The sequence below is a fragment of the Bombina bombina genome, chromosome 1 (genome assembly GCF_027579735.1).
Source record: "Bombina bombina isolate aBomBom1 chromosome 1, aBomBom1.pri, whole genome shotgun sequence".
NCBI lineage: Eukaryota > Metazoa > Chordata > Amphibia > Anura > Bombinatoridae > Bombina > Bombina bombina.
The window spans coordinates 1,198,514,050-1,198,541,474 of NC_069499.1; the positions used below are offsets into that span (position 1 = coordinate 1,198,514,050).

At 41.8% G+C, this 27,425-nt stretch overlaps 1 protein-coding gene across 1 annotated transcript in view; it reads left to right on the top strand.

Annotated features, from left to right (window-relative positions):
* Positions 1-27,425, top strand: part of SLC35B1 (solute carrier family 35 member B1) — a 100,123-nt gene that overhangs the window by 51,687 nt on the left and 21,011 nt on the right. The window contains exons 7-8 of the mRNA XM_053700151.1: positions 4,523-4,649; positions 17,178-17,284. Of these exons, the coding sequence (XP_053556126.1) occupies positions 4,523-4,649; positions 17,178-17,284 (234 nt within the window). The remainder of the gene's footprint in view (positions 1-4,522; positions 4,650-17,177; positions 17,285-27,425) is intronic.

A 27,425-nucleotide genomic window follows, 5' to 3' on the forward strand; every position in this document is an offset into this window, starting at 1 on the left:
TTTCGTTCCTTTCGTAATTTCAGGAACGGACCGGGCTCTAATTCTGCATCCTCTAAGCAAGAGGGTAATGCCTCACAACCCAAACCAGCCTGGAAACCGATGCAAGGCTGGAACAAGGGTAAGCAGGCCAAGAAGCCTGCCGCTGCTAACAAAACAGCATGAAGGAGTAGCCCCCGATCCGGGACCGGATCTAGTGGGGGGCAGACTCTCTCTCTTTGCTCAGGCTTGGGCAAGAGATGTTCAGGATCCCTGGACGCTAGAAATAGTTTCTCAGGGTTATCTTCTGGAATTCAAGGAACTACCCCCAAGGGGAAGGTTCCACATGTCTCACTTATCCTCAAACCAAATAAAGAGACAGGCATTCTTACATTGTGTAGAAGACCTGTTAAAGATAGGAGTGATACACCCAGTTCCAACGGCGGAACAAGGAATGGGATTTTACTCAAATCTGTTTGTAGTTCCCAAAAAAGAGGGAACTTTCAGACCAATCCTGGATTTAAAGATCCTAAACAAATTTCTCAGAGTACCATCGTTCAAGATGGAAACCATTCGAACGATTCTACCCACAATTCAGGAAGGTCAATTTATGACTACCGTGGATCTAAAGGATGCGTATCTACATATCCCTATCCACAAAGAACATCATCAGTTCCTAAGGTTCGCCTTTCTGGACAAACATTACCAGTTTGTGGCCCTCCCATTCGGGTTAGCCACTGCTCCAAAGATTTTCACAAAGGTACTCGGATCCCTTCTAGCGGTTCTAAGACCAAGGGGCATTGCAGTAGTACCGTACTTGGACGACATTCTAGTACAAGCGTCGTCTCTTTCAAAGGCAAAGGCTCACTCAGACATCGTTCTGGCCTTTCTCAGATCTCACGGATGGAAGGTGAACATAGAAAAAAGTTCCCTGTCTCCGTCGACAAGAGTTCCCTTCTTGGGAACAATAATAGATTCCTTAGAAATGAGGATTTTCTTGACAGAAGTCAGAAAGTCAAAACTTCTAAACGCTTGTCAAGTTCTTCATTCTATTCCTCGTCCTTCCGTAGCTCAGTGCATGGAAGTAGTAGGATTGATGGTTGCAGCAATGGACATAGTTCCTATTGCTCGAATTCATCTAAGACCATTACAACTGTGCATGCTGAAACAGTGGAATGGGGACTATACAGACTTGTCTCCAGTGATTCCAGTAGATCAGAAGACCAGAGACTCACTCCGTTGGTGGCTAACCCAGGATCACCTATCCCAGGGAATGAGCTTCCGCAGTCCAGAGTGGGTCATCGTCACGACCGACGCCAGCCTAGTGGGCTGGGGCGCGGTCTGGGAATCCCTGAAAGCTCAGGGACTGTGGTCTCAGGAAGAGTCTCTTCTCCCGATAAACATTCTGGAACTAAGAGCTATATTCAATGCTCTCAGGGCTTGGCCTCAGCTAGCAAAGGCCAGATTCATAAGATTCCAATCAGACAACATGACGACTGTTGCGTATCTCAATCATCAGGGGGGAACAAGGAGTTCCCTGGCGATGAAAGAAGTGACCAAAATAATACAATGGGCGGAGAATCACTCCTGCCACCTATCTGCGATCCACATTCCAGATGTGGAAAACTGGGAAGCGGATTATTTGAGTCGTCAGACATTCCATCCGGGGGAGTGGGAACTCCACCCGGAGATCTTTGCCCAGTTGACGCAACTATGGGGCATTCCAGATATGGATCTGATGGCGACTCTAGTGGATGCACTAGTAGCGCCTTGGACCTTCAACCTAGCTTATGTGTTTCCACCGTTTCCTCTCATTCCCAGGCTGGTAGCCAGGATCAAACAGGAGAGGGCCTCGGTGATCTTGATAGCTCCTGCATGGCCACGCAGGACTTGGTATGCAGACCTGGTGAATATGTCATCGGTTCCACCATGGAAGCTACCTTTGAGACAGGACCTTCTTGTTCAGGGTCCATTCGAACATCCAAATCTGGTATCCCTCCAGCTGACAGCTTGGAGATTGAACGCTTGATTCTATCAAAGCGTGGGTTTTCAGATTCTGTGATAGATACTCTGGTTCAAGCCAGAAAACCCGTAACTAGAAAGATTTACCATAAAATATGGAAAAGATATATCTGCTGGTGTGAATCCAAGGGATTCCCATGGAATAAGATAAAGATTCCTAGGATTCTTTCCTTTCTACAAGAAGGTTTGGATAAAGGATTATCTGCGAGTTCTCTAAAGGGACAGATTTCTGCTTTATCTGTCCTACTACACAAACGACTGGCAGTTGTGCCAGATGTTCAAGCATTTGTTCAGGCTTTGGTTAGGATCAAGCCTGTTTACAGACTTTTGACTCCTCCCTGAAGTTTAAATCTAGTTCTTTAAGTTCTTCAAGGGGTTCCGTTTGAACCTTTACATTCCATAGATATTAAGTTGTTATCTTGGAAAGTTTTTTGTTTTTGGTTGCTATTTCTTCTGCTAGAAGAGTTTCTGAGTTATCTGCTCTACAATGTACTCCACCCTATCTGGTGTTCCATTCAGATAAGGTTGTTTTGCGTACTAAGCCTGGTTTTCTACCAAAGGTTGTTTCCAACAAAAATATTAATCAGGAGATAGTTGTACCTTCTTTGTGTCCGAATCCAGTTTCAAAGAAGGAACGTTTGCTACACAATTTAGATGTAGTCCGTGCTCTAAAATTCTACTTAGAAGCTACAAAAGAGTTCAGACAAACTTCTTCTCTGTTTGTCGTCTATTCTGGTAAAAGGAGAGGTCAAAAAGCAACTTCTACCTCTCTTTCCTTTTGGCTTAAAAGCATCATCCGATTGGCTTATGAGACTGCCGGACGGCAGCCTCCTGAAAGAATCACAGCTCACTCCACTAGGGCTGTAGCTTCCACATGGGCCTTCAAGAATGAGGCTTCTGTTGATCAGATATGTAAGGCAGCGACTTGGTCTTCACTGCACACTTTTGCCAAATTTTACAAATTTGATACTTTTGCTTCTTCGGAGGCTATTTTTGGGAGAAAGGTTTTGCAAGCCGTGGCGCCTTCCGTTTAGGTGACCTGATTTGCTCCCTCCCTTCATCCGTGTCCTAAAGCTTTGGTATTGGTTCCCACAAGTAAGGATGACGCAGTGGACCGGACACACCAATGTTGGAGAAAACAGAATTTATGCTTACCTGATAAATTACTTTCTCCAACGGTGTGTCCGGTCCACGGCCCGCCCTGGTTTTTAAATCAGGTCCGATGAATTATTTTCTCTAACTACAGTCACCACGACATCCTATGGTTTCTCCTATTTTTTCCTCCTGTCCGTCGGTCGAATGACTGGGGTGGGCGGAGCCTAGGAGGTACTATATGGCCAGCTTTGCTGGGACTCTTTGCCATTTCCTGTTGGGGAAGAGATATTCCCACACGTAAGGATGACGCCGTGGACCGGACACACCGTTGGAGAAAGTAATTTATCAGGTAAGCATAAATTCTGTTTTTGAATGTGTGCAAATGTCATACAAAAGGGTAATTTCAGACACTTGAATTATTTATAACATTTGTAAAAACAAACAAACTGAATGTTGTTCAGCAATCAAATACTTGATGAAAAAAGAGACTTTATAAGAAATCCATAAGGATAAAGCTAATAGATCAGGAGACTCTGCTACATCTTTCTCCATAGTGTCACTGAAGAAACTATGGAGAAAATTCATGACCTGCAAATAGGTGACTGAAGATTGTCCACAAGGATGTTTTAGATATAAGAACGTTGTTGGCACAGTTGGTACCCCAAATGTTAATTGTAGACTAGAATAGACGATGGGTGTTGAGTTCTTTAGAACTTCTAAAAATAATTCAAAGAAATCTTGATAGGGATCTGTCACTATGGATGAGATGTAGATTCACCACTTGAATCCTGAGACCATGGCTCTCCTCTGAATTAGGAGTTTATGGAATACTTGTTTTAGGATGCAGAAGGATTTTGATAATTGACTTTCTGCAGCATTGAGAGACCATATCCGCTGACTACATTACCAAATTGATTAGAAAGTTATACAAAAATATTGAGGCGATCTGGCAGTTTGACTCCAAAAGTGCTATTTCTCCTGCCTCTTGCCTATTCTCTATTCCCACGTTTGAAGGATCACTTGTGACAACATTAAAATAATGCAACATTATTTGCTGGTGTGTTTTGCTGAAAGGAGTCTTCATTGAAAGAAAATAGTTTATGGGTTTCCGTGGTTTCTTTTATGACAGCATGACTCAGTGACTGGAGAAGCCCATATCATACTTCTTGTTATACCAATATTAAATTATTGGTGGGGGTTTCTTCTAAAACTGTTTCCTGTTTTTTTTTTTTTGTTAATCTGTCAATTAGCACTTTGTCAATGAAAGAATATACAAATCTAGCAATTCATTTGTTTTTTGCTTGTGGAATGTAGGATATCCTATTATTTTCATATGAATTTGCTTAGTGTACATAATGTAAGTGTGTATTACTAACTGAGCACTCTTGCAGATCTGACTGTATTTCTTCTCTGCCCCTCTTTTCTGCAGCTTCTTTCACTTACTCTTGATGGTTTGACTGGAGTATCTCAAGATCACATGAGGGCCAATTTCCAAACTGGATCCAACCAAATGATGCTCCACATTAACCTTTGGTCAAGCCTATTCCTAGGAGCAGGTAAGTAAGGGCCATGGAAGCAAATTAACAAATACTATGGCGTTGTGTTCACTGTGTTCTAAAGGTTGTGTCTGTAGGAAACAAAAGGATCCACTTTTGTTTCTCTGTGGAAGTGGGGTACAGAGTTCTTTGACTGATAAATCTATCATAAACATAATTGTATAGCCATTTCATTTCTGTAAGATATAGAGGAAATAGCAGATATTGACTGGATTGCATTGGTTTAAGGCAGTATACCAGCACCAGGAGGTTTTGCTAAATAAGCCATGCAAAGTTAAAGGCACAAGAAACCCCAGCTTTATATTTCATGACTGAGAGTGTACAATTTTAAACAACTTTCCACTTTGTACTACTATTATCAAATTGTATTAATTCTCTTGGTATATTTTTGTTGAATGTTGGAGGAGCAGCAATGCCCTACTGAGTGCTAACAACACAACAGGTGAGCCAATGACAGGAGGCATATATCTATAGCCACCTATCAGTAGCTATCTAACAGTGGTGCATTCCTGCTCCTTTGTATGCCTAGGTATGCCTTTCAACAAAAGATACTAAAGGAACCAAGCAAATTAGATAATAGAAATAAATTATGTTGTTTAAAATTGCATCCTCCTATCTGAATCATGAAAGTTTTAAATTTGTATTTTCTGTCCCTTTTAGCTACATGTACTGTGAATCTTTTTGCAAGTTTAGGGCATTTAAAGGAACACTAAACCATATGAGATTTTGTTACTTTTCAGCACATTTTTAACTGTCACTAAATGGTCTTAGCGGGGGAGAGCAGTGATCAGGATTTCCAACCTATGGTAACTTAAGTTACAACATGGCTGTGTCCACTTTTTTTTTAACTAAGACTTTGCACTAATTTCATCAATATTAATTATATTATATTAATTATAAATTACTGTCAATGTATCTACATATTTTTCTGCTTTGAACTAATGATTATTTCTAGCATTTTTTTAGTGTCCCTTTAATTATGAGTTCTGGTTATATGTAGATATATAAATAGCATGAATCTAGATGTATCTTAGAAAAAGCACAGCTGTTTAGATCCCAATAAGCATTTACGCATTTTTGTGTGTGTTTGTGATCCCATGCATATACAGCTAGAAAACTCTTTATCCGAACTATTTGGGGCCAGAAAAGATTTCAGAATAGGTTGGATTCTGAAATATATGTTTAAAATGGGACATTTTGGAGAGGGGAATGAGACCAAGTTTTAAACAACAATGTCATGTAATTTAGGCAATATTTACATGTAATAATAAAGCTTATACATGTAAGCTAAAGAAAGATACCCTTCCATTCATTCATGCATACTTACACACACACCACACACACCACACACACCACACACACACACACACACACACACACACACATTGAAATTGAAAAAAACACGTGATTTTTTTTTACTCAAGACCACTGAGTGCTTGTGCCTTTGGACTGATCTTGATACACTCTGCAGTGCACCGTGGCACTGTCCTTTGTGTGTTTGTGTGTGTGTGTGTGTGTGTGTATGTATGTATATATATATATATATATATATATAATATAATATATTTATTTATTTCTATAATCATCCCATTCAAGGTGTAAGGGTCCTCTAACCTACCCACAAAACCTGACCTGTAGTTTTGAGTGATAGTTCTGGTAGTGATAATGCCCTTGAAAATATTTAAGGATCATGGGCTTGACAATCGCTCCAAACTTCAGTGCTTAGTCCTCAATCATTATGACTTTCCTGATAGATTACAGCTTAACTGGACGATATGATGTGGGTGAATAAGGTTAGTGAAGCCTCCGCACTTTGTCAGCCTCTCACTAAATTGACTCACCAGTAGAATTACTTTAAATCCATTTATAGACTTACATGGACTTTAGATCATCTTAAAAGTGGAAAAATGAAAATAAAGTACTTTTAGATGCCCACATTCTGCTTGGAGGTATTGGACCAGCATAGCTGATAGGTACTAGTGTAGGGAAGATGAGCAGTTTGCAGCATATAATTAAACTGGCACAGGCATATAAGGATTGATGTCTTGCTCATGGTGATGTGTAACTGTGGTTTCTGCCCACAGCTTAAATAAGTGAATAGCATAGTTCTGTGTAATAGGTATAATATAACTCATAGCTTCTGCATACTTCATAATAGGGGGATTCTGTCCCCTCATAAACCCTAGCTAGCATTTGTGCTGATGATGCAACTGTTAACTGCTATGCATTTTTACAACCAGCAGGGTGTGCTGTTGCTATTTTGTGTGCATGTGTTTCTATATTTGTATTTAGCTACACATTTTAGCATTTTTTACCTTCTATGTATGCAAAGTTTACACCACTATATAATTTGGAGAAATCCTTGCATAGAAGCCTTAAAGGGACACTGAACCCAAATGTTTTCTTTCATGATTCAGATAGAGCATGCAGTTTTAAGCAACTTTCTAATTTACTCCTATTATCAAATTTTCTTCATTCTCTTGGTATCTTTAGTTGAAAAGCAAGAATGTAAGTTTAGATGCCGGCCCATTTTTAGTGAGCAACCTGGGTTGTTCTTGCTGATTAGTGGGTAAATTCACCCACCAATAAACATGTGCTATCCAGTGTTTGAACCCAAAAAATAGCTTAGATGCCTTCTTTTCAAATAAAGATAGTAAGAGAACGAAGACAAATTGATAATAGGAGTAAATTCGAAAGTTGCTTAAAGGGACACTGTACCCAAAAATGTTCTTTCGTGATTCAGATTGAGCATTACATTTTAAGCAACTTTCTAATTTACTCCTATTATCAAATTTTCTTCATTCTCTTGGTATCTTTATTTGAAATGCAAGAATGTAAGTTTAGATGCCGGCCCATTTTTGGTGAACATCTTGGGTTGTCCTTGCTGATTGGTGGATAACTTCATCCACCAATAAAAAAGTGCTGTCCAGAGTACTGAAACCAAAAAAAAGCTTAGATGCCTTCTTTTTCAAATAATGATAACAAGAGAACAAAGAAAAATTGATAATAGGAGTAAATTAGAAAGTTGCTTAAAATGGCATGCTCTATCTGAATCACAGAAGAAAAAAATTGGGTTCAGTGTCCCTTTAACCCCTTAATGACCACAGCACTTTTCCATTTTCTGTCCGTTTGGGACCAAGGCTATTTTTACATTTTTGCGGTGTTTGTGTTTAGCTGTAATTTCCCTCTTACTCATTTACTGTACCCACACATATTATATACCGTTTTTCTCGCCATTAAATTAACTTTCTAAAAATACCATTATTTTCATCATATCTTATAATTTACTATAAAAAAATTTATAAAATATGAGGAAAAAATGGAAAAAAAAACACACTTTTTTAACTTTGACCCCCAAAATCTGTTACACATCTACAACCACCAAAAAAAAAACATGCTAAATAATTTCTAAATTTTGTCCTGAGTTTAGAAATACCCAATGTTTACATGTTCTTTGCTTTTTTTGCAAGTTATAGGGCCATAAATACAAGTAGCACTTTGCTATTTCCAAACCATTTTATTCAAGATTAGCGCTAGTTACATTGGAACACTAATATCTTTCAGGAATCCCTGAATATCAATTGACATGTATATATTTTTTTTTAGAAGACATCCCAAAGTATTAATCTAGGCCAATTTTGGTATATTTCATGCGACCATTTCACCGCCAAATGCGATCAAATACAAAATATCGTTCACTTTTTCACAAATTTTTTCACAAACTTTCGGTTTCTCACTGAAATTATTTACAAACAGCTTGTGCAATTATGGCACAAATGGTTGTAAATGCTTCTCTGGGATCCCCTTTGTTCAGAAATAGCAGACATATATGGCTTTGGCATTGCTTTTTGGTAATTAGAAGGCCGCTAAATGCCGCTGCGCACCACACGTGTATTATGCCCAGCAGTGCAGGGGTTAATTAGGGAGCTTGTAGGGAGCTTGTATGGTTAATTTTAGCTTTAGTGTAGTGTAGTAGACAACCCAAAGTAATGATCTAGGCCCATTTTGGTATATTTCATGCCACCATTTCACCGTCAAATGCGATCAAATAAAAAAAAAAACGTTAAATTTTTCACAATTTTAGGTTTCTCACTGAAATCATTTACAAACAGCTTGTGCAATTATGGCACAAATGGTTGTAAATGCTTCTCTGGGATCCCCTTTGTTCAGAAATAGCGGATATATATGACTTTGGCGTTGCTTTCTGGTAATTAGAAGGCCGCAAAATGCTGCTGCGCATCACACGTGAATTATGGCTAGCAGTGAAGGGGTTAATTAGGAAGTTTGTAGGGAGCTTGCAGGGTTAATTTTAGCTTTAGTGTAGAGATCAGCCTCCCACCTGACACATCAGACCCCCTCATCCCTCTTAAACAGCTCCCTTCCCTCCCCCACCCCACAATTGTCCCCGCCATCTTAAGTACTGGCAGAAAGTCTGCCAGTACTAAAATAAAAGCTTTTTGGGGGGTTTAGTTTTTTTTTAAAAAAAATAATAATAATTATTCTGCTGTATAGGACCCCCCTTAGCCTCCAACCTCCCTGATCCCCCCCAAAACAGCTCTGTAACCTTCCCTATCTGCCTTATTGGGGCCATCTTGGGTACTGGCAGCTGTCTGCCAGTACCCAGCTTACACAAAAAAGTGCTTTTTTTTCTTAGTTTTTTTTTTCTGTAGTGTAGCTTCCCCAAACCCCCCCCCCCCCCCCCCACCACCACAAACCCCAACCACCTCATTGATCGTTTTTTTTTTCACTTATTTTAAACTGATTGCACCTTTTTCTGTAGTGTAGCGGTTCCCACCCGCTCCCTCCCCGTGCACGCGCCCGCCCCCGCCCTCCCGTGCACGCGCGCGCGTCCGTGCGCGCCCCCGGGCATCCCCGCCCACGATCCCGCCCCCCCTCCACATCTCCAGGGCCATCGATGGCCGCCACCCGCCTCCCGGTAATGCTCCCACCCACCAACGAAGGAAGCCACCGATCTCCGGTGCAGAGAGGGCCACAGAGTGGCTCTCTCTGCATCGGATGGCTTCAAAAGGTTATTGCAGGATGCCTCCATATCGAGGCATCACTGCAATAACCGGAAAGCAGCTGGAAGCAAACAGGATCGCTTCCAGCTGCTTTCCACACCGAGGACGTGCAGGGTACGTTCTCAGGCGTTAACTACCTTTTTTTTGAGGACGTACCCTGCACGTCCTTGGTCGTTAAGGGGTTAATAAGCATGACACACTGTAGCATGTAGCTTGTTATTTGAAATAGGAGTAGAGTGTTTTGCAAAACCCTACCCCTGTCCTGCCTGACAATTCCTGTTTTTTATCCATTGCCTCAGTCTACCACTCACCTATGTTACTTTCACTATTTACCACTCTTCCTGCATTTTCACTTGTCCTTGTATCTTTCTCTATCTACACTGTATCTATGACCTTTTTGATCCTCATTCTTACAGCATTCTTTATCCCTATCACCCTGTCATGTGTGGTATATGTGGTAAGTCTTGCTTTCCTTGTTTGTCAATACTCCATCTATTTCACCACACTCTACTGTCCTGATACTTTGATTTCCACAATCCATATATTTTAAGGGACATAAAACCCAAATGTAAATGCATTTCAGTTTTGAAACGTGTATTTGCAGAAATGCTTCTAGTAAGTTTTCTAAAAGTGCCCCCTATTTAAACACACAGCATGTGCTCAGAGATCCAGCAATAGCCTGTATTCATTAGTGATGATTGTGACTCAGTATATGCTGTCTGAGCAGTGTGGTGTTTGAATGCAGGCGGACAGTGTACATAGCTATTAGTGTGCACATAGCATAACAACTTTTACTACTATTCAAAGGTTAAATGCATTTGCTCACATTTCATTTTTGAGTTTTATGTTCCTATAACGCCCATTATTTACCTTTTTTACTGCACCTTTATTTTAGTCTTCTAGCTTTATTAATTTCTTTTTATATTCCACTCTCCCTCTGTATGTCTCTCCTCTGTTTGATTTTTTTGTTGGAAGTGGAAGACTTTTTGCAAGATGACATGCCCAGTGTTGCCTTTGGTATTAAAGGGCCATGATAACCAAATGTTGAAACACTTGAAAGTGATGCAGCATAGCTATGAAAAGCTGACAAGAAAATATCACCTGAACATCTCTATTTCTCAAAAAATCCTCAGTAGCCACATCCCATTATAAATTACTTCTAAGCAGCAAATCAGTATGTCTGTCCCGGGACAGCTAAGGGAGTGAGCTTTCGTGCACACTCATCTTATTTCCCTATTCAGTTAAAGGACGTTTACTATGAAATCTCATGAGATCACATTAAAAGAGTTCATGACCTCAGCACTGTTGATGTTGATTTGCTGCTGTTCATTTCCTTATTTTTTTTTTACCTGCAGCTGGGCAGCAGCTGAGTATAACTTTTTACACACTCTGCTGAACTGAGGAAATTGTGAGGTAAAATATATTCCTTTTCTCCAACATAGGTGTGTCCGGTCCACGGCGTCATCCTTACTTGTGGGATATTCTCTTCCCGAACAGGAAATGGCAAAGAGCCCAGCAAAGCTGGTCACATGATCCCTCCTAGGCTCCGCCTTCCCCAGTCATTCTCTTTGCCGTTGTACAGGCAACATCTCCACGGAGATGGCTTAGAGTTTTTTGGTGTTTAAATGTAGTTTTTATTCTTCAATCAAGAGTTTGTTATTTTAAAATAGTGCTGGTATGTACTATTTACTCTGAAACAGAAAAGAGATGAAGATTTCTGTTTGTAAGAGGAAAATGATTTTAGCAACCGTTACTAAAATCGATGGCTGTTTCCACACAGGACTGTTGAGAGGAATTAACTTCAGTTGGGGGAAACAGTGAGCAGACTTTTGCTGCTTGAGGTATGACACATTTCTAACAAGACTAGGTAATGCTGGAAGCTGTCATTTTCCCTATGGGATCCGGTAAGCCATTTTTATTACATAAGAATAAAGGGCTTCACAAGGGCTTTTAAGACTGGTAGACATTTTCTGGGCTAAAACGATTGATATATAGGCATTTTTAATACTTCATAGCTTTGAGGAGTTATTTTATTCTTGGGAATTATGTAAAATAACCGGCAGGCACTGTATTGGACACCTTTTTCTCTAGGGGCTTTCCCTAATCATAGGCAGAGCCTCATTTTCGCGCCTCTATTGCGCAGTTGTTTTTGGGAAGCAAGACATGCAGATGCATGTGTGAGGAGCTCAGATACATAGAAAAAGCTTTCTGAAGGCGTCATTTGGTATCGTATTCCCCTTTGGGCTTGGTTGGGTCTCAGCAAAGCAGATACCAGGGACTGTATAGGGGTTAAATATAAAAACGGCTCCGGTTCCGTTATTTTAAGAGTTAAAGCTTTCAAATTTGGTGTGCAATACTTTTAAGGCTTTAAGACACTGTGGTGAATTTTTGGTGAAATTTGAACAATTCCTTCATACTTTTTCATATTTGCAGTAATAAAGTGTGTTCAGTTTAAAATTTAAAGTGACAGTAACGGTTTTATTTTAAAACGTTTTTTGTACTTTGTTATCAAGTTTATGCCTGTTTAACATGTCTGAACTATCAGATAGACTGTGTTCTGTATGTGGGGAAGCCAAGGTTCCTTCTCATTTAAATAGATGTGATTTATGTGACACAAAATTTAGAGAAAATGATGCCCAAGATGATTCCTCAAGTGAGGGGAGTAAGCATGGTACTGCATCATCCCCTCCTTCGTCTACGCCAGTCTTGCCCACACAGGAGGCCCCTAGTACATCTAGTGCGCCAATACTCCTTACTATGCAACAATTAACGGCTGTAATGGATAATTCTATCAAAAACATTTTAGCCAAAATGCCCACTTATCAGCGAAAGCGCGACTGCTCTGTTTTAGAAAATACTGAAGAGCATGAGGACGCTGATGATATTGGTTCTGAAGTGCCCCTACACCAGTCTGAGGGGGCCAGGGAGGTTTTGTCTGAGGGAGAAATTTCAGATTCAGGGAAAATTTCTCAACAAGCTGAACCTGATGTGATTACATTCAAATTTAAATTGGAACATCTCCGCGCTCTGCTTAAGGAGGTGTTATCTACTCTGGATGATTGTGAGAATTTGGTCATTCCAGAGAAATTATGTAAGATGGACAAGTTCCTAGAGGTCCCGGGGCCCCCCGAAGCTTTTCCTATACCCAAGCGGGTGGCGGACATTGTAAACAAAGAATGGGAAAGGCCCGGCATACCTTTCGTCCCTCCCCCTATATTTAAGAAATTGTTTCCTATGGTCGACCCCAGAAAGGACTTATGGCAGACAGTCCCCAAGGTCGAGGGGGCGGTTTCTACTCTAAACAAACGCACCACTATCCCCATAGAAGATAGTTGTGCTTTCAAAGATCCTATGGATAAAAAAATTAGAGGGTTTGCTTAAAAAGATGTTTGTTCAGCAAGGTTACCTTCTACAGCCAATTTCATGCATTGTTCCTGTCACTACAGCAGCGTGTTTCTGGTTCGATGAACTAGAAAAGGCGCTCAATAAAGATTCTTCTTATGAGGAGATTTTGGACAGAATTCATGCTCTCAAATTGGCTAACTCTTTTACTTTAGACGCCACTTTGCAATTGGCTAGATTAGCGGCGAAAAATTCTGGGTTTGCTATTGTGGCGCGCAGAGCGCTTTGGCTAAAATCTTGGTCAGCGGATGCGTCTTCCAAGAACAAATTGCTTAACATTCCTTTCAAAGGGAAAACGCTGTTTGGCCCTGACTTGAAAGAGATTATTTCTGATATCACTGGGGGCAAGGGCCACGCCCTTCCTCAGGATAGGTCTTTCAAGGCTAAGAATAAACCAAATTTTCGTCCCTTTCGCAGAAACGGACCAGCCCCAAGTGCTACATCCTCTAAGCAAGAGGGTAATACTTCTCAAGCCAAGCCAGCCTGGAGGCCAATGCAAGGCTGGAACAAAGGTAAGCAGGCCAAGAAACCTGCCACTGCTACCAAGACAGCATGAGATGTTGGCCCCCGATCCAGGACCGGATCTGGTGGGGGGCAGACTCTCTCTCTTCGCTCAGGCTTGGGCAAGAGATGTTCTGGATCCTTGGGCGCTGGAAATAGTCTCCCAAGGTTATCTTCTGGAATTCAAGGGGCTTCCCCCAAGGGGGAGGTTCCACAGGTCTCAATTGTCTTCAGACCACATAAAAAGACAGGCATTCTTACATTGTGTAGAAGACCTGTTAAAAATGGGAGTGATTCATCCTGTTCCATTAGGAGAACAAGGGATGGGGTTCTACTCCAATCTGTTCATAGTTCCCAAAAAAGAGGGAACATTCAGACCAATCTTAGATCTCAAGATCCTAAACAAGTTTCTCAAGGTTCCATCGTTCAAAATGGAAACCATTCGAACAATTCTTCCTTCCATCCAGGAAGGTCAATTCATGACCACGGTGGATTTAAAGGATGCGTATCTACATATTCCTATCCACAAGGAACATCATCGGTTCCTAAGGTTCGCCTTTCTGGACAAGCATTACCAGTTTGTGGCACTTCCATTCGGATTAGCCACTGCTCCAAGAATTTTCACAAAGGTACTGGGGTCCCTTCTAGCGGTGCTACGACCAAGGGGCATTGCAGTAGTACCTTACTTGGACGACATTCTGATTCAAGCGTCGTCCCTTCCACAAGCAAAGGCTCATACGGACATTGTCCTGGCCTTTCTCAGATCTCACGGGTGGAAAGTGAACGTAGAAAAAAGTTCTCTATCTCCGTCAACAAGAGTTCCCTTCTTGGGAACAATAATAGACTCCTTAGAAATGAGGGTTTTTCTGACAGAGGCCAGAAAATCAAAACTTCTAAACTCTTGTCAAGTACTTCATTCTGTTCCTCTTCCTTCCATAGCGCAGTGCATGGAAGTAATAGGTTTGATGGTCGCGGCAATGGACATAGTTCCTTTTGCGCAAATTCATCTGAGACCATTACAACTGTGCATGCTCAGTCAGTGGAATGGGGATTATACAGACTTGTCTCCGACGATACAAGTAGATCAGAGGACCAGAGATTCACTCCGTTGGTGGCTGTCCCTGGACAACCTGTCACAGGGGATGAGCTTCCGCAGACCAGAGTGGGTCATTGTCACGACCGACGCCAGTCTGTTGGGCTGGGGCGCGGTCTGGGGACTCCTGAAAGCTCAGGGTCTTTGGTCTCGGGAAGAATCTCTTCTCCCGATAAATATTCTGGAACTGAGAGCGATATTCAATGCTCTCAAGGCTTGGCCTCAGCTAGCAAAGGCCAAATTCATACGGTTTCAATCGGACAACATGACGACTGTTGCGTATATCAACCATCAAGGGGGAACAAGGAGTTCCCTGGCGATGGAAGAAGTGACCAAAATCATTCAATGGGCGGAGACTCACTCCTGCCACTTGTCTGCAATCCACATCCCAGGAGTGGAAAATTGGGAAGCGGATTTTCTGAGTCGTCAGACATTTCATCCGGGGGAGTGGGAACTCCATCCGGAAATCTTTGCCCAAATTACTCAGTTGTGGGGCATTCCAGACATGGATCTGATGGCCTCTCGTCAGAACTTCAAGGTTCCTTGCTACGGGTCCAGATCCAGGGATCCCAAGGCGACTCTAGTAGATGCACTAGTAGCACCTTGGACCTTCAACCTAGCTTATGTATTCCCACCGTTTCCTCTCATCCCCAGGCTGGTAGCCAGGATCAATCAGGAGAGGGCATCGGTGATCTTGATAGCTCCTGCGTGGCCACGCAGGACTTGGTATGCAGACCTGGTGAATATGTCATCGGCTCCACCATGGAAGCTACCTTTGAGACGGGACCTTCTTGTTCAAGGTCCGTTCGAACATCCGAATCTGGTCTCACTCCAACTGACTGCTTGGAGATTGAACGCTTGATTTTATCAAAGCGAGGGTTCTCAGATTCTGTCATTGATACTCTTGTTCAGGCCAGAAAGCCTGTAACTAGAAAAATCTACCATAAAATATGGAAAAAATATATCTGTTGGTGTGAATCTAAAGGATTCCCTTGGGACAAGATAAAAATTCCTAAGATTCTATCCTTTCTTCAAGAAGGTTTGGAGAAAGGATTATCTGCAAGTTCTTTGAAGGGACAGATTTCTGCTTTGTCTGTGTTACTTCACAAGAAGCTGGCGGCTGTGCCAGATGTTCAAGCTCTTGTTCAGGCTCTGGTTAGAATCAAGCCTGTTTACAAACCTTTGACTCCTCCTTGGAGTCTCAATTTAGTTCTTTCAGTTCTTCAGGGGGTTCCGTTTGAACCCTTACATTCCGTTGATATTAAGTTATTATCTTGGAAAGTTTTGTTTTTGGTTGCAATTTCTTCTGCTAGAAGAGTTTCAGAGTTATCTGCTCTGCAGTGTTCTCCTCCTTATCTGGTGTTCCATGCAGATAAGGTGGTTTTGCGTACTAAACCTGGTTTTCTTCCGAAAGTTGTTTCTAACAAAAACATTAACCAGGAGATAGTCGTGCCTTCTTTGTGTCCGAATCCAGTTTCAAAGAAGGAACGTTTGTTGCACAATTTGGATGTAGTTCGTGCTCTAAAATTCTATTTAGATGCTACAAAGGATTTTAGACAAACATCTTCCTTGTTTGTTGTTTATTCTGGTAAAAGGAGAGGTCAAAAAGCAACTTCTACCTCTCTCTTTTTGGCTTAAAAGCATCATCAGATTGGCTTACGAGACTGCCGGACGGCAGCCTCCTGAAAGAATCACAGCTCATTCCACTAGGGCCGTGGCTTCCACATGGGCCTTCAAGAACGAGGCTTCTGTTGATCAGATATGTAAGGCAGCGACTTGGTCTTCACTGCACACTTTTACTAAATTTTACAAATTTGATACTTTTGCTTCTTCTGAGGCTATTTTTGGGAGAAAGGTTTTGCAAGCCTTGGTGCCTTCCATCTAGGTGACCTGATTTGCTCCCTCCCTTCATCCGTGTCCTAAAGCTTTGGTATTGGTTCCCACAAGTAAGGATGACGCCGTGGACCGGACACACCTATGTTGGAGAAAACAGAATTTATGTTTACCTGATAAATTACTTTCTCCAACGGTGTGTCCGGTCCACGGCCCGCCCTGGTTTTTTAATCAGGTCTGATAATTTATTTTCTTTAACTACAGTCACCACGGTATCATATGATTTCTCCTATGCAAATATTCCTCCTTTACGTCGGTCGAATGACTGGGGAAGGCGGAGCCTAGGAGGGATCATGTGACCAGCTTTGCTGGGCTCTTTGCCATTTCCTGTTGGGGAAGAGAATATCCCACAAGTAAGGATGACGCCGTGGACCGGACACACCGTTGGAGAAAGTAATTTATCAGGTAAACATAAATTCTGTTTTTTACATAGAGATGCTCAGGTGATATTTTCCTCTTAACTTTTTTCAGTTATACTGCATCAGTTTCAAGTGATTTAGCATATAAGTCCCTTTAAGTCATTAAGTGTTTATGCAGATGAGCATGCATTTTACCATATTAGATAGAAGTAGGAGAGGAGCTTTGCAGTCTAATAGGACATTTCTGCTTTAAATCTAGGTATTGTGTTCACTGGGGAACTTTGGGACTTCCTGAGTTTCACTGAGCGGTATCCCAATGTAGTCTACAATATTCTGCTCTTCAGTCTTACAAGTGCTCTTGGGCAGGTGAGTAGATTAACGCATATTTCAAAACTTGACAGTTTAGTGGTTCTGCCCTAGTAAACATCTAGAATGCTAGACTGTATTATATATTTTACTTGGCAGTTTAATATTGATTACATTTGATTCTTACAGATGTTAGCACAACAAAACTCATTTGGCATCCATCTTTTATTTAAGTCAGACACTTTTGTTTTAAAGGGACGGTAAATAAAAAAAAATCCCCAATAAAATGTAGTATAGTAAGCAATGCAATGCCCATTGATTTGCTTTTCCCTCCTGTAATTTACCATTGCAAATCATGCAATCATATATATATATATATATATATATATATATATATATATATATATATATATATATAGTGAAATAATAGTCTATTTTATTAGACATATAAACAGTTTTGAACATCATGCTTGTTTACATCCCACTAATAGAAAAACAATTCATGCAGATTTGCATGCAGATTTTTCTGGGGCTGGTACAAGAGCACACCAGTCTGTAAACTTGCTTTCTTTCCTAAGACATGGAGAGTCCACAACGTCATTCCAATTACTAGAGGGATATCCACTCCTGGCCAGCAGGAGGAGGCAAAGAGCACCACAGCAAAGCTGTTAAATATCACTCCCCTACCCACAATCCCCCAGTCATTCTCTTTGCCTGTAGTGCAAGGAGGAGGGGAAGTTTAGGTGTCTGATAAGAAGTTTTCTTCAATCAAGATTTTATTATTTTTTTAGCAGAGTAACCTTGCTCTGTTACTTTCTAGGGTCTAGCCTAGTCCACATCAGTCTCTTCAGTATGGCAGTGGTGGCTTTTGAGAACTTGTGAGGTACAATCCTCGCTGCGTTTTCTCAATCTGCTGCCCTAACTAGAAAACCTGAGTAGGTTTACTCAGTTTTTCTCTCTTCACAGGTCCATGTGATGTGCTGCACCCTCTCAAAACAGCTGCCGGACAGCACTTTCAGGTAAGTGCCATTTCAATTTTCTTTTAAAAGGAGATTGCTGGCACTTGTTACAGCTAAAATCTGTCTTATTTAATATGGGACTTTATTAAACCTTCATGTTTGGGGTTTCTTTTAGGCAGTTTGGGCATTGAGACTGTGAGGTGTTTTATGGTGGCTCTGTGTGTGTTAGTAGTTTTTATACTTTAACTTTTGGTCATGGAGATTACTGTTGTAAGCCGTTTTTTTAGGCATTCAGGGCTCTGTAACCGCTCTGTATTTGAAAAGGGGATTGTTTCTTCTGCGATGGAAGTCACCCTGTGAGCTGCAGGACAGGTAGGCACCTCAGTAAAGTTACTAAGGTGTATAGGTAGCCTGATGTCTATTTGGTTTGTTGCGCTAATACACATTTCTATTTAAAGACACAGTACACATTTTTTATTTTCAAATAAAGAATTTTTACACTTTATCCTTATCTATTACATAAGATGGATCAAGAGGCTTTTCAAACCATTATCCCAGGCCAAGTTGCTGCTTGTCAGTTATGTTTTGATGGTCAGGTGGAACCCCCAGTTCATTTTTGTTCCTCATGCATTGAGAGAACTTTAAGTTATAGAGATAATATATTTGACCATGAGCCACCATTATCCCAGACAAATGCTGTTCAGGTGTCTCCTGTTGCAGATATGCCGCAGCTTTCTCCTCAAGCGTCCCAACTTTTTCAGTCTCTACATACAGTGCCCTGTGTTTCCTCTTGCAATCCTGTAGGATTTTCTCTACAAGACATTGCTTCCCAGGTATCCCTTGCAGTATCTGAGGCCTTGTCAGCTTTCCCCATGTTGCAGGGAAGGCGTAAAAGGAAATTTAAAGAAACAGTAAGGTTTAGGATCAAGTTCTGGCTATCCAGAGTGTCCCTTCCCATAAGCCTGAGGAAGAAGACATGTCGGTAGCATCTGAGGGGGAAATCTCAGACTCAGACAGTGTAATTCCTTCTTCTGATGCTGAAGTGGTATCCTTCAGATTTAAGCTAGAACACCTTCGCTTATTACTTAAGGAGGTTTTGGCTACTTTGGACGACTCCGACACAACTATCGTAGTCAATCCTAAAAGTCTATTAAATTGAACAAATACTTTGATATTCCCTCTGCGGTGGAGGTTTTTCCGGTTCCTGACCGTGCTGTAGAGATTATTGCTTGAGAATGGGAAAGACCTGGTATTCCCTTTTCTCCATCTCCTATTTTTAAGATGTTGTTTCCTATAGTGGATTCTATTAAGGAGTTGTGGCAAACGGTTCCTAAGGTAGAAGGAGCGATCTCCACTTTAGCCAAGAGGACTACTATTCCCATAGAGGATAGTTGTTCTTTTAAAGATCGAATGGATACAAAATTGGAGGCTTTACTAAAAAAGATGTATGTCCACCAGGGTCTACAATGGCAACCTGCGGTGTGTATCGCCACTGTTACCAGCACTGCGGCTTACTGGTTTAATGCATTGTCTGAATCTCTTCAGATGGATACCCCTTTTGAGGAGATCCAGGACAGGATTAAAGCTTTCAAGTTAGCCAATTCTTTCATTACAGATGCTTCCTAACAGGTTATTAAACTGGGAGCCCAAATTTCTGGTTTTGTGGTCCTAGCCCGCAGGGCCTTGTGGTTGAAGTCCTGGTCTGCGGATGTTTCATCTAAATCTAAGCTCATGGCTATTCCTTACAAGGGTAAGACCTTGTTTGGACCTGGTTTGGCAGAAATTATCTCAGATATTGCTGGAGGGAAGGGTTATTTTCTTCCTCAAGATAAAAATAATAAGCAGAAGGGGCGTCAGAGTAATTTTCGTTCCTTTCGTAACTTTAAAGGCAAGTCTTCCTCCAAGCAAGATCAAGCCAAGCCTTCCTGGACGCCCAACCAGTCCTGGAATAAGGAAAAGCAATCTAAAAAGCCTTAAGCTGATTCCAAGTCAGCATGAAGGGTTGGCCCCCGATCCGGGAGCGGATCTTGTAGGGGGCAGACTCTCTCTTTTTTCCCAGGCTTGGATAAGAGATGTACCGGATCCCTGGGCGGTGGACGTTGTCTCCCAGGGATACAAAATAGACTTCAAATCTTTTCCTCCCAGAGGCAGGTTTCTCCTCTCCAGATTATCTGTAGACCAGATAAAGAGAGACGTTCTTACATTGTGTCTAGGACCTTGCTGCCCTGGGGGGGGTCTGGGATTTTACTCGAATATGTTTGTAGCTCCCAAAAAGGAGGGAACTTTTCAACCAATCCTAGATTTAAAAATGTTTAAACAAGTTTCTCAGAGTGCCATCCTTCAAGATGGAGACTATACGCTCCATTCTTCCCTTGGTACCAGAGGGTCAGTTTATGACAACCATAGACCTAAAGGATGCATACCTTCATGTTCCCATTCACAGGGACCATCACAAGTTTGAGATTCGCCTTTTTGGACAATCATTTCCAGTTTGTGGCCCTTCCATTCGGCCTTGCCACAGCTCCCAGAATTTTTTCAAAGGTTCCTGGGGCTCTTTTAGCTGTGCTTCGATCTCGAGGCATTGCAGTGGCACCTTATCTGGACGACATTCTGGTTCAGGCACCATCTTTTCAACAAACAGAATCTCATACGGAGATCTTGATGTCTTCTTCGATCCCACGGATGGAAGGTGAATCGGGAAAAAAGTTCTCTGGTTCCAGCTACAAGGGTCGTATTTTTGGGGACCATAATAGACTCCCGGTTAATGAAGATAATGGATGTCAGAAAAAGAAAGATTTTCTACTCTTGTTTTGCCCTTCAGCCCTCTCCACAGCCGTCAGTGGCTCAATGTATGGAGGTAATCGGTCTGATGGTGGCTTCCATGGATATCATTCTGTTTGCTTGGTTCCATCTCAGACCTCTGCAGTTATGCATGCTCAGACAATGGAACATGGACTATACGGAACTGTCTCAGCGTGTAGATCTAGATCAGGCAATAGACTCTCTCTTCCATGGTGGCTTTCTCAGGATCATCTCTCCCAGGGTACTTGCTTCCGCAGACCCTTCTGGGTGATTGTTACCATGGATGCCAGCCTTCTAGGTTGGGGAGCAGTATGGGGCTCGTTGAAGGCTCAGGGCTTATGGACCCAGGAGGAGTCAGTCCTGCCCATAAACATCATGGAGCTGAGAGCAATCTTCAGTGCTCTTCTGGCCTGGCCTCAGTTAGCCTTAGCCGGTTTATCAGATTCCATTTGGACAACATTAAGCTCGGTGGCCTACATCAACCACCAGGGGAAACTCGGAGTTCCTTGGCCATGACAGAGGTGGCCCGAATTATTCAGTGGGTGGAGATCCACAACTGCTGTCTTTCTGAGATCCACATCCCAGGAGGGGACAATTAGGAAGCGGATTTTCTGAGCAGACAGACTTTTTATCTCGGGGAGTAGGAACTTCATTCAGATGTGTTTTCCAGCTTGACCCTCAAGTGGGGGCAGCTGGAGTTGGATCTCATGGCTTCTCGTCAGAATGCCAAACTTTTGAGATACGGCTTGAGGTCATGAGATCCGCAGGCATTTCTGATTGTTGCTCTGGCAGTTCCTTGGAACCTCAGTCTAGCATACCAATTTCCTCAGTTCGCTCTCCTTCCAAGAGTCATTGCTCGAATCAAGCAGGAGAGGGCCTCGCAGGATTTGGTATGCAGACTTAGTGGAAATGTCATCATTTCCAGCTTGGAGACTGACTCTGAGGAAGGACCTTCTACTTCAGGGTCCCTTCCTTCATCTAAATCTCGTTTCTCTGAAGCGGACTGCTTGGAGATTGAACACTTAGTTTTATCCAAGCGTGGATTTTCAGAGTCGGTCATTGAGACCTTGATTCAGGCTCGTAAGCCTGTGACTCGCAGGATTAACCTTAAGATCTGGCGTAAATACTTGTATTGGTGTGAAATCAAAGGATACTCTTGGAGTAGAGTAAGGATTCCTAGGATTTTGTCCTTTCTCAAAGATGGTATGGAGAAGGGTTTGTCGGCAAGTAATCTGAAGGATCAGATTTTGGCATTGTCTATTTTGTTACATAAGCGCTTGGCGGATGTACCAGACGTGCAATCGTTTTGTCAGGCCTTGGTTAGAATTCGTCCTGTTTTCAAACCTTTTACTCCTCCATGGAGTCTTAACCTTGTTCTTAAAGTTTTACAACAGGCTCCGTTTGAGCCTATGCATTCTTTAGATATTAAGAGGTTATCTTGGAAAGTTTTGTTTCTTGTTGCTATTTCCTCTGCTCAGAGAGTTTCTGAACTCTCTGCTTTACAGTGTGATTCCCCTTATCTTATCTTATATTTCACTTGGATAAGGTGGTACTGCGTACTAAGTTTGTTTTCCTGCCCAAGGTTGTTTTCGGTCAAGAATATTAATCAGGAAATCGTTGTACCTGCTTTGTGTCCTAATCCTTCTCACAAAGAACGCTTGTTACATAATATGGATGTGCGTGCGCTAAAATTTTATTTGCAGGCAACTAAGGACTTTCGTCAGTCTTCTGCGTTGTTTGTTTGCTTTTCTGGGAAACTCAAGGATCAGAAAGCTATGGCTACTTCACTTTCCCTTTGGCTGAAGAGCGTGATTTGCTTGGCATATTGGACTGCTGGACCGCAACCTCCTGAGAAAATCACAGCTCATTCCACAAGGGCTGTTTCTTCTTCCTGGGCCTTCAGAAATGAAGCTTCTGTGGAACAGATTTGCAAGGCTGCAACTTGGTCATCTTTGCACACTTTTCCATATTCTATAAATTCGATACTTTTGCCTCGGCTGAGGCTTCTTTTAGGAGAGAGGTTCTTCAAGCAGTGGTGCCTTCTGTTTAGGTTCCTGTCTTGTCCCTCCCTTATCTGAGTCCTCTGGCTTGGATATTGGTTCCCTACAGTAATTGATGATGATCCGGGGACTCCCTGTGTCATTAGAAAGAAAACAAAATTGATGCTTACCTGATAAATTTATTTATTTATTGACACGGTGAGTCCACGGCCTACCCTGTATTCAGACAGTTTCTTTTTATATATACACGTCAGGCACCTCTGCACCTTGTGTTACTTCCTTTCTCTCCTTTCCCTTTGGTCGAAGGGAATTGTGGGTAGGGGGAGTGATACTTAATAGCTTTGCTGTGGTGCTCTTTGCCGCCTCCTGCTGGCCAGAAGTGATATTTCCAACAGTAATTGATGATGATCCGTGGACTTACCGTGTCAAGAAAAAAATAAATTTATCTGGTAAGCATACATTTCTTTATTCCTTTTTTGGGTTCTTCTCCCTGTATGCAAGGATTTGGGTTTAGCTGTGTCCACGTCAATCTCTTGATTAAGAGTAGTGGTGGTTTTTAAGCAGTTAGGAAAACAAAGTAAGGACCACCTCACCACTTCCTAACATATTTGCTGCCCTTGTCATAGAAAGCCAGAGTTGGTTACTCTGTTCTTTCTTTTTCAACAGGTCTCTGTAAGGAGTATGTCCTTTCATGCCTTGTGATCTGTCTTCCTGCTGGACAGCTTGACTGCAAGTAAGTACTTTTGTCTTCTAGGTCTTGGAGACTTGCACTTCAGAAGATTATTATAGCTGCAGTATATTGGGACATCTTTAATCTATTATACAGGATTTATTTGGGCAGTGTGCAGGCACCTATTGTATGTGGAGACTAGGGGCTAATCTTCCATTTATATATGGGATGTTTTTTCTCTGTGGCTGTTCGATTGTTTAGTGTTTTGGAGACTGTCAGCATAAAACTTTTTATTGAGGCTTAGTTGTGTGATGGGCTTATGACTATGGCTAATACTGCGCTAATGTGTGTTAATTAATTAGTCAGTTTAACATCACGGTCTGTATCAATGAAGCTTCTGTGAAATTTAAGCTCTGGACTTTCTGGCAGATCTGGGAAACAAGTGCTTTTAGTTGCTGCGCAGTTTCCTTCTTGGCCGGTCATGTGACTTCCTGATTATCCATCTAAATCTCGGAGCACAGTGGCGTCACTTCTTTTACAACTTCTTCTGTGTCTGCTTTGCAGTACAATCGCTGAAGGAGTTTTCTTGACAGCCTAATATTGCATTCTTTGAATGTTACGGTAGGGCACCTTAGACTGTCTGAGGTGTGGAGGTCCTAATTTTTTTCTATTTATTTTCAAGGGTTTGTATTATGTATAATGCTCTGAGGGAATAAAGATTTTTGTTAAAGTGACAGTCATTTTATAAATTCTAGTCATTCCTTTAATTTTGGGAATTTTTTATTTCTCTTAAGTGTATCCAGTCCACGGATCATCCATTACTTGTGGGATATTCTCCTTCCCAACAGAAAGTTGCAAGAGGATCACCCACATCAGAGCTGCTATATAGCTCCTCCCCTAACTGTCATATCCAGTCATTCTCTTGCAAGCCTCAACCAAGATGGAGGTCGTAAGAGGAGTGTGGTGTTTTATACTTAGTTTATTCTTCAATCAAAAGTTGGTTATTTTTAAATGGTGCCGGAGTGTACTGTTTATCTCAGGCAGTATTTAGAAGAAGAATCTGCCTGTGTTTTCTATGATCTTAGCAGAAGTAACTAAGATCCATGGCTGTTCTCACATATTCTGAGGAGTGAGGTAACTTCAGAGAGGGAATGGCATGCAGGTTTTTCTGCAGTAAGGTATGTGCAGTTAATATTTTTTTAGGGATGGAATTTGCTACAAAATGCTGCTGATACCGAACTAATGTAAGTAAAGCCTTAAATGCAGTGATAGCGACTGGTATCAGGCTTATTAATAGAGATACATACTCTTATAAAAATGTAATATAAAACGTTTGCTGGCATGTTTAATCGTTTTTATATGTATTTGGTGATAAAACTTATTGGGGCCTAGTTTTTTTCCACATGGCTGGCTTGAATTTTGCCTAGTAACAGTTTCCTTAGGCTTTCCACTGTTGTAATATGAGTGGGAGGGGCCTTTTTTAGTGCTTTTCTGTGCAGTTAAAAATACTGACAGAGACATTCAGCTTCCCTCTGCATGATCCAGGACATCTCTGGAGGGCTCAAAAGGCTTTAAAGTCGTTTTTGAAGGAGGTAAAAAGCCACAGTAGAGCTGTGGCAGTTGTTGTGACTGTTTGAAAAAAAACCAACAAAAAAACGTTTTTGTCTTTTATTATTCAGTTTTGGGTATTAAGGGGTTAATCATCCATTTGCAAGTGGGTGCAATGCTCTGCTAACTTGTTACATACACTGTAAAAATTTTGTTAGTGTAACTGCCTTTTTTCACTGTTATTTCAAATTTTGACAAAATTTGTGTTTCTTAAAGGTGCAGTAACGTTTTTTATATTGCTTGTAAACTTGTTTAAAGTGTTTTCCAAGCTTGCTAGTCTCATTGCTATTCTGTTTAAACATGTCTGACACAGCAGAAACTACTTGTTCATTATGTTTGAAAGCCATGGTGGAGCCCCATAGGAGAATGTGTACTAAATGTATTGATTTCACCTTAAACAGTAAAGATCAGTCTTTAACTATAAAAGAAATATCACCAGAAGATTCTGACGAGGGGGAAGTTATGCCGACTAACTCTCCCCACGTGTCAGACCCTTCGCCTCCCGCTCAGGGGATGCACGCTAATATGGCGCCAATTAAATCAGGGACGCCCATAGCGATTACCCTGTCAGAGGTATTATCCAGGTTTCCTTAATTAAGAAGAATTAAGAGGCAAGCGCGATTGCTCTGGGGTTAGGAGAAATACAGAGCGCGCAGATGCTGTAAGGGCCATGTCTGATACTGCGTCACAATATGCAGATCATGAGGACGGAGAGCTTCAGTCTGTGGGTGACATCTCTGATTCGGGGAAACCTGATTCAGAGATTTCTAATTTTAAATTTAAGCTTGAGAACCTCCGTGTGTTGCTTGGGGAGGTATTAGCTGCTCTGAATGACTGTAACACAGTTGCAGTACCAGAGAAATTGTGTAGGCTGGATAAATACTATGCGGTACCGGTGTGTACTGATGTTTTTCCTATACCTAAAAGGCTTACAGAAATTATTAGCAAGGAGTGGGATAGACCGGGGGTGCCTTTTTCCCCGCCTCCTCTATTTAGAAAAATGTTTCCAATAGACGCCACTACACGGGACTTATGGCAGACGGTCCCTAAGGTGGAGGGAGCAGTTTCTACTTTAGCAATGCGTACTACTATCCCGGTTGAGGACAGTTGTGCTTTTTCAGATCCAATGGATAAAAAATTGGAGGGTTACCTTAAGAAAATGTTTATTCAACAAGGTTTTATTTTACAGCCCCTTGCATGCATTGCACCTGTCACGGCCACAGCGGCATTCTGGTTTGAGGCCCTGGAAGAGGCCATCCATACAGCTCCATTGACTGAAATTATTGACAAGCTTAGAACACTTAAGCTAGCTAACTCATTTGTTTCTGATGCCATTGTTCATTTGACTAAACTAACGGCTAAGAATTCCGGATTCGCCATCCAAGCGCGTAGGGCGCTATGGCTTAAATCCTGGTCAGCTGACGTGACTTCGAAGTCTAAATTACTCAACATTCCTTTCAAGGGGCAGACCTTATTCGGGCCTGGTTTGAAGGAAATTATTGCTGACATTACTGGAGGTAAGGGTCACACCCTTCCTCAGGACAGGGCCAAAGCAAAGGCCAAACAGTCTAATTTTCGTGCCTTTCGAAATTAGAAGGCAGGTGCAGCATCAGCTTCCTCCGCTTCAAAACAAGAGGGAACTTTTGCTCAATCTAAGCAGGCCTGGAAACCTAACCAGTCCTGGAACAAAGGCAAGCAGGCCAGAAAGCCTGCTGCTGACTCTAAGACAGCATGAAGGAACGGCCCCCTATCTGGCGACGGATCTAGTAGGGGGCAGACTTTCTCTCTTCGCCCAGGCGTGGGCAAGAGATGTTCATTATCCCTGGGCGTTGGAGATCATATCTCAGGGATATCTTCTGGACTTCAAAGCTTCCCCTCCACAAGGAAGATTTCATCTTTCAAGGCTATCTGCAAATCAGATAAAGAAAGAGGCATTCCTACGCTGTGTGCAAGACCTCCTAGTTATGGGAGTGATCCATCCAGTTCCGCGGACGGAACAAGGACAGGGTTTTTATTCAAATCTGTTTGTGGTTCCCAAAAAAGAGGGAACCTTCAGACCAATTTTGGATCTAAAGATCTTAAACAAATTCCTCAGAGTTCCATCTTTCAAAATGGAAACTATTTGGACCATCCTACCCATGATCCAAGAAGGTCAGTACATG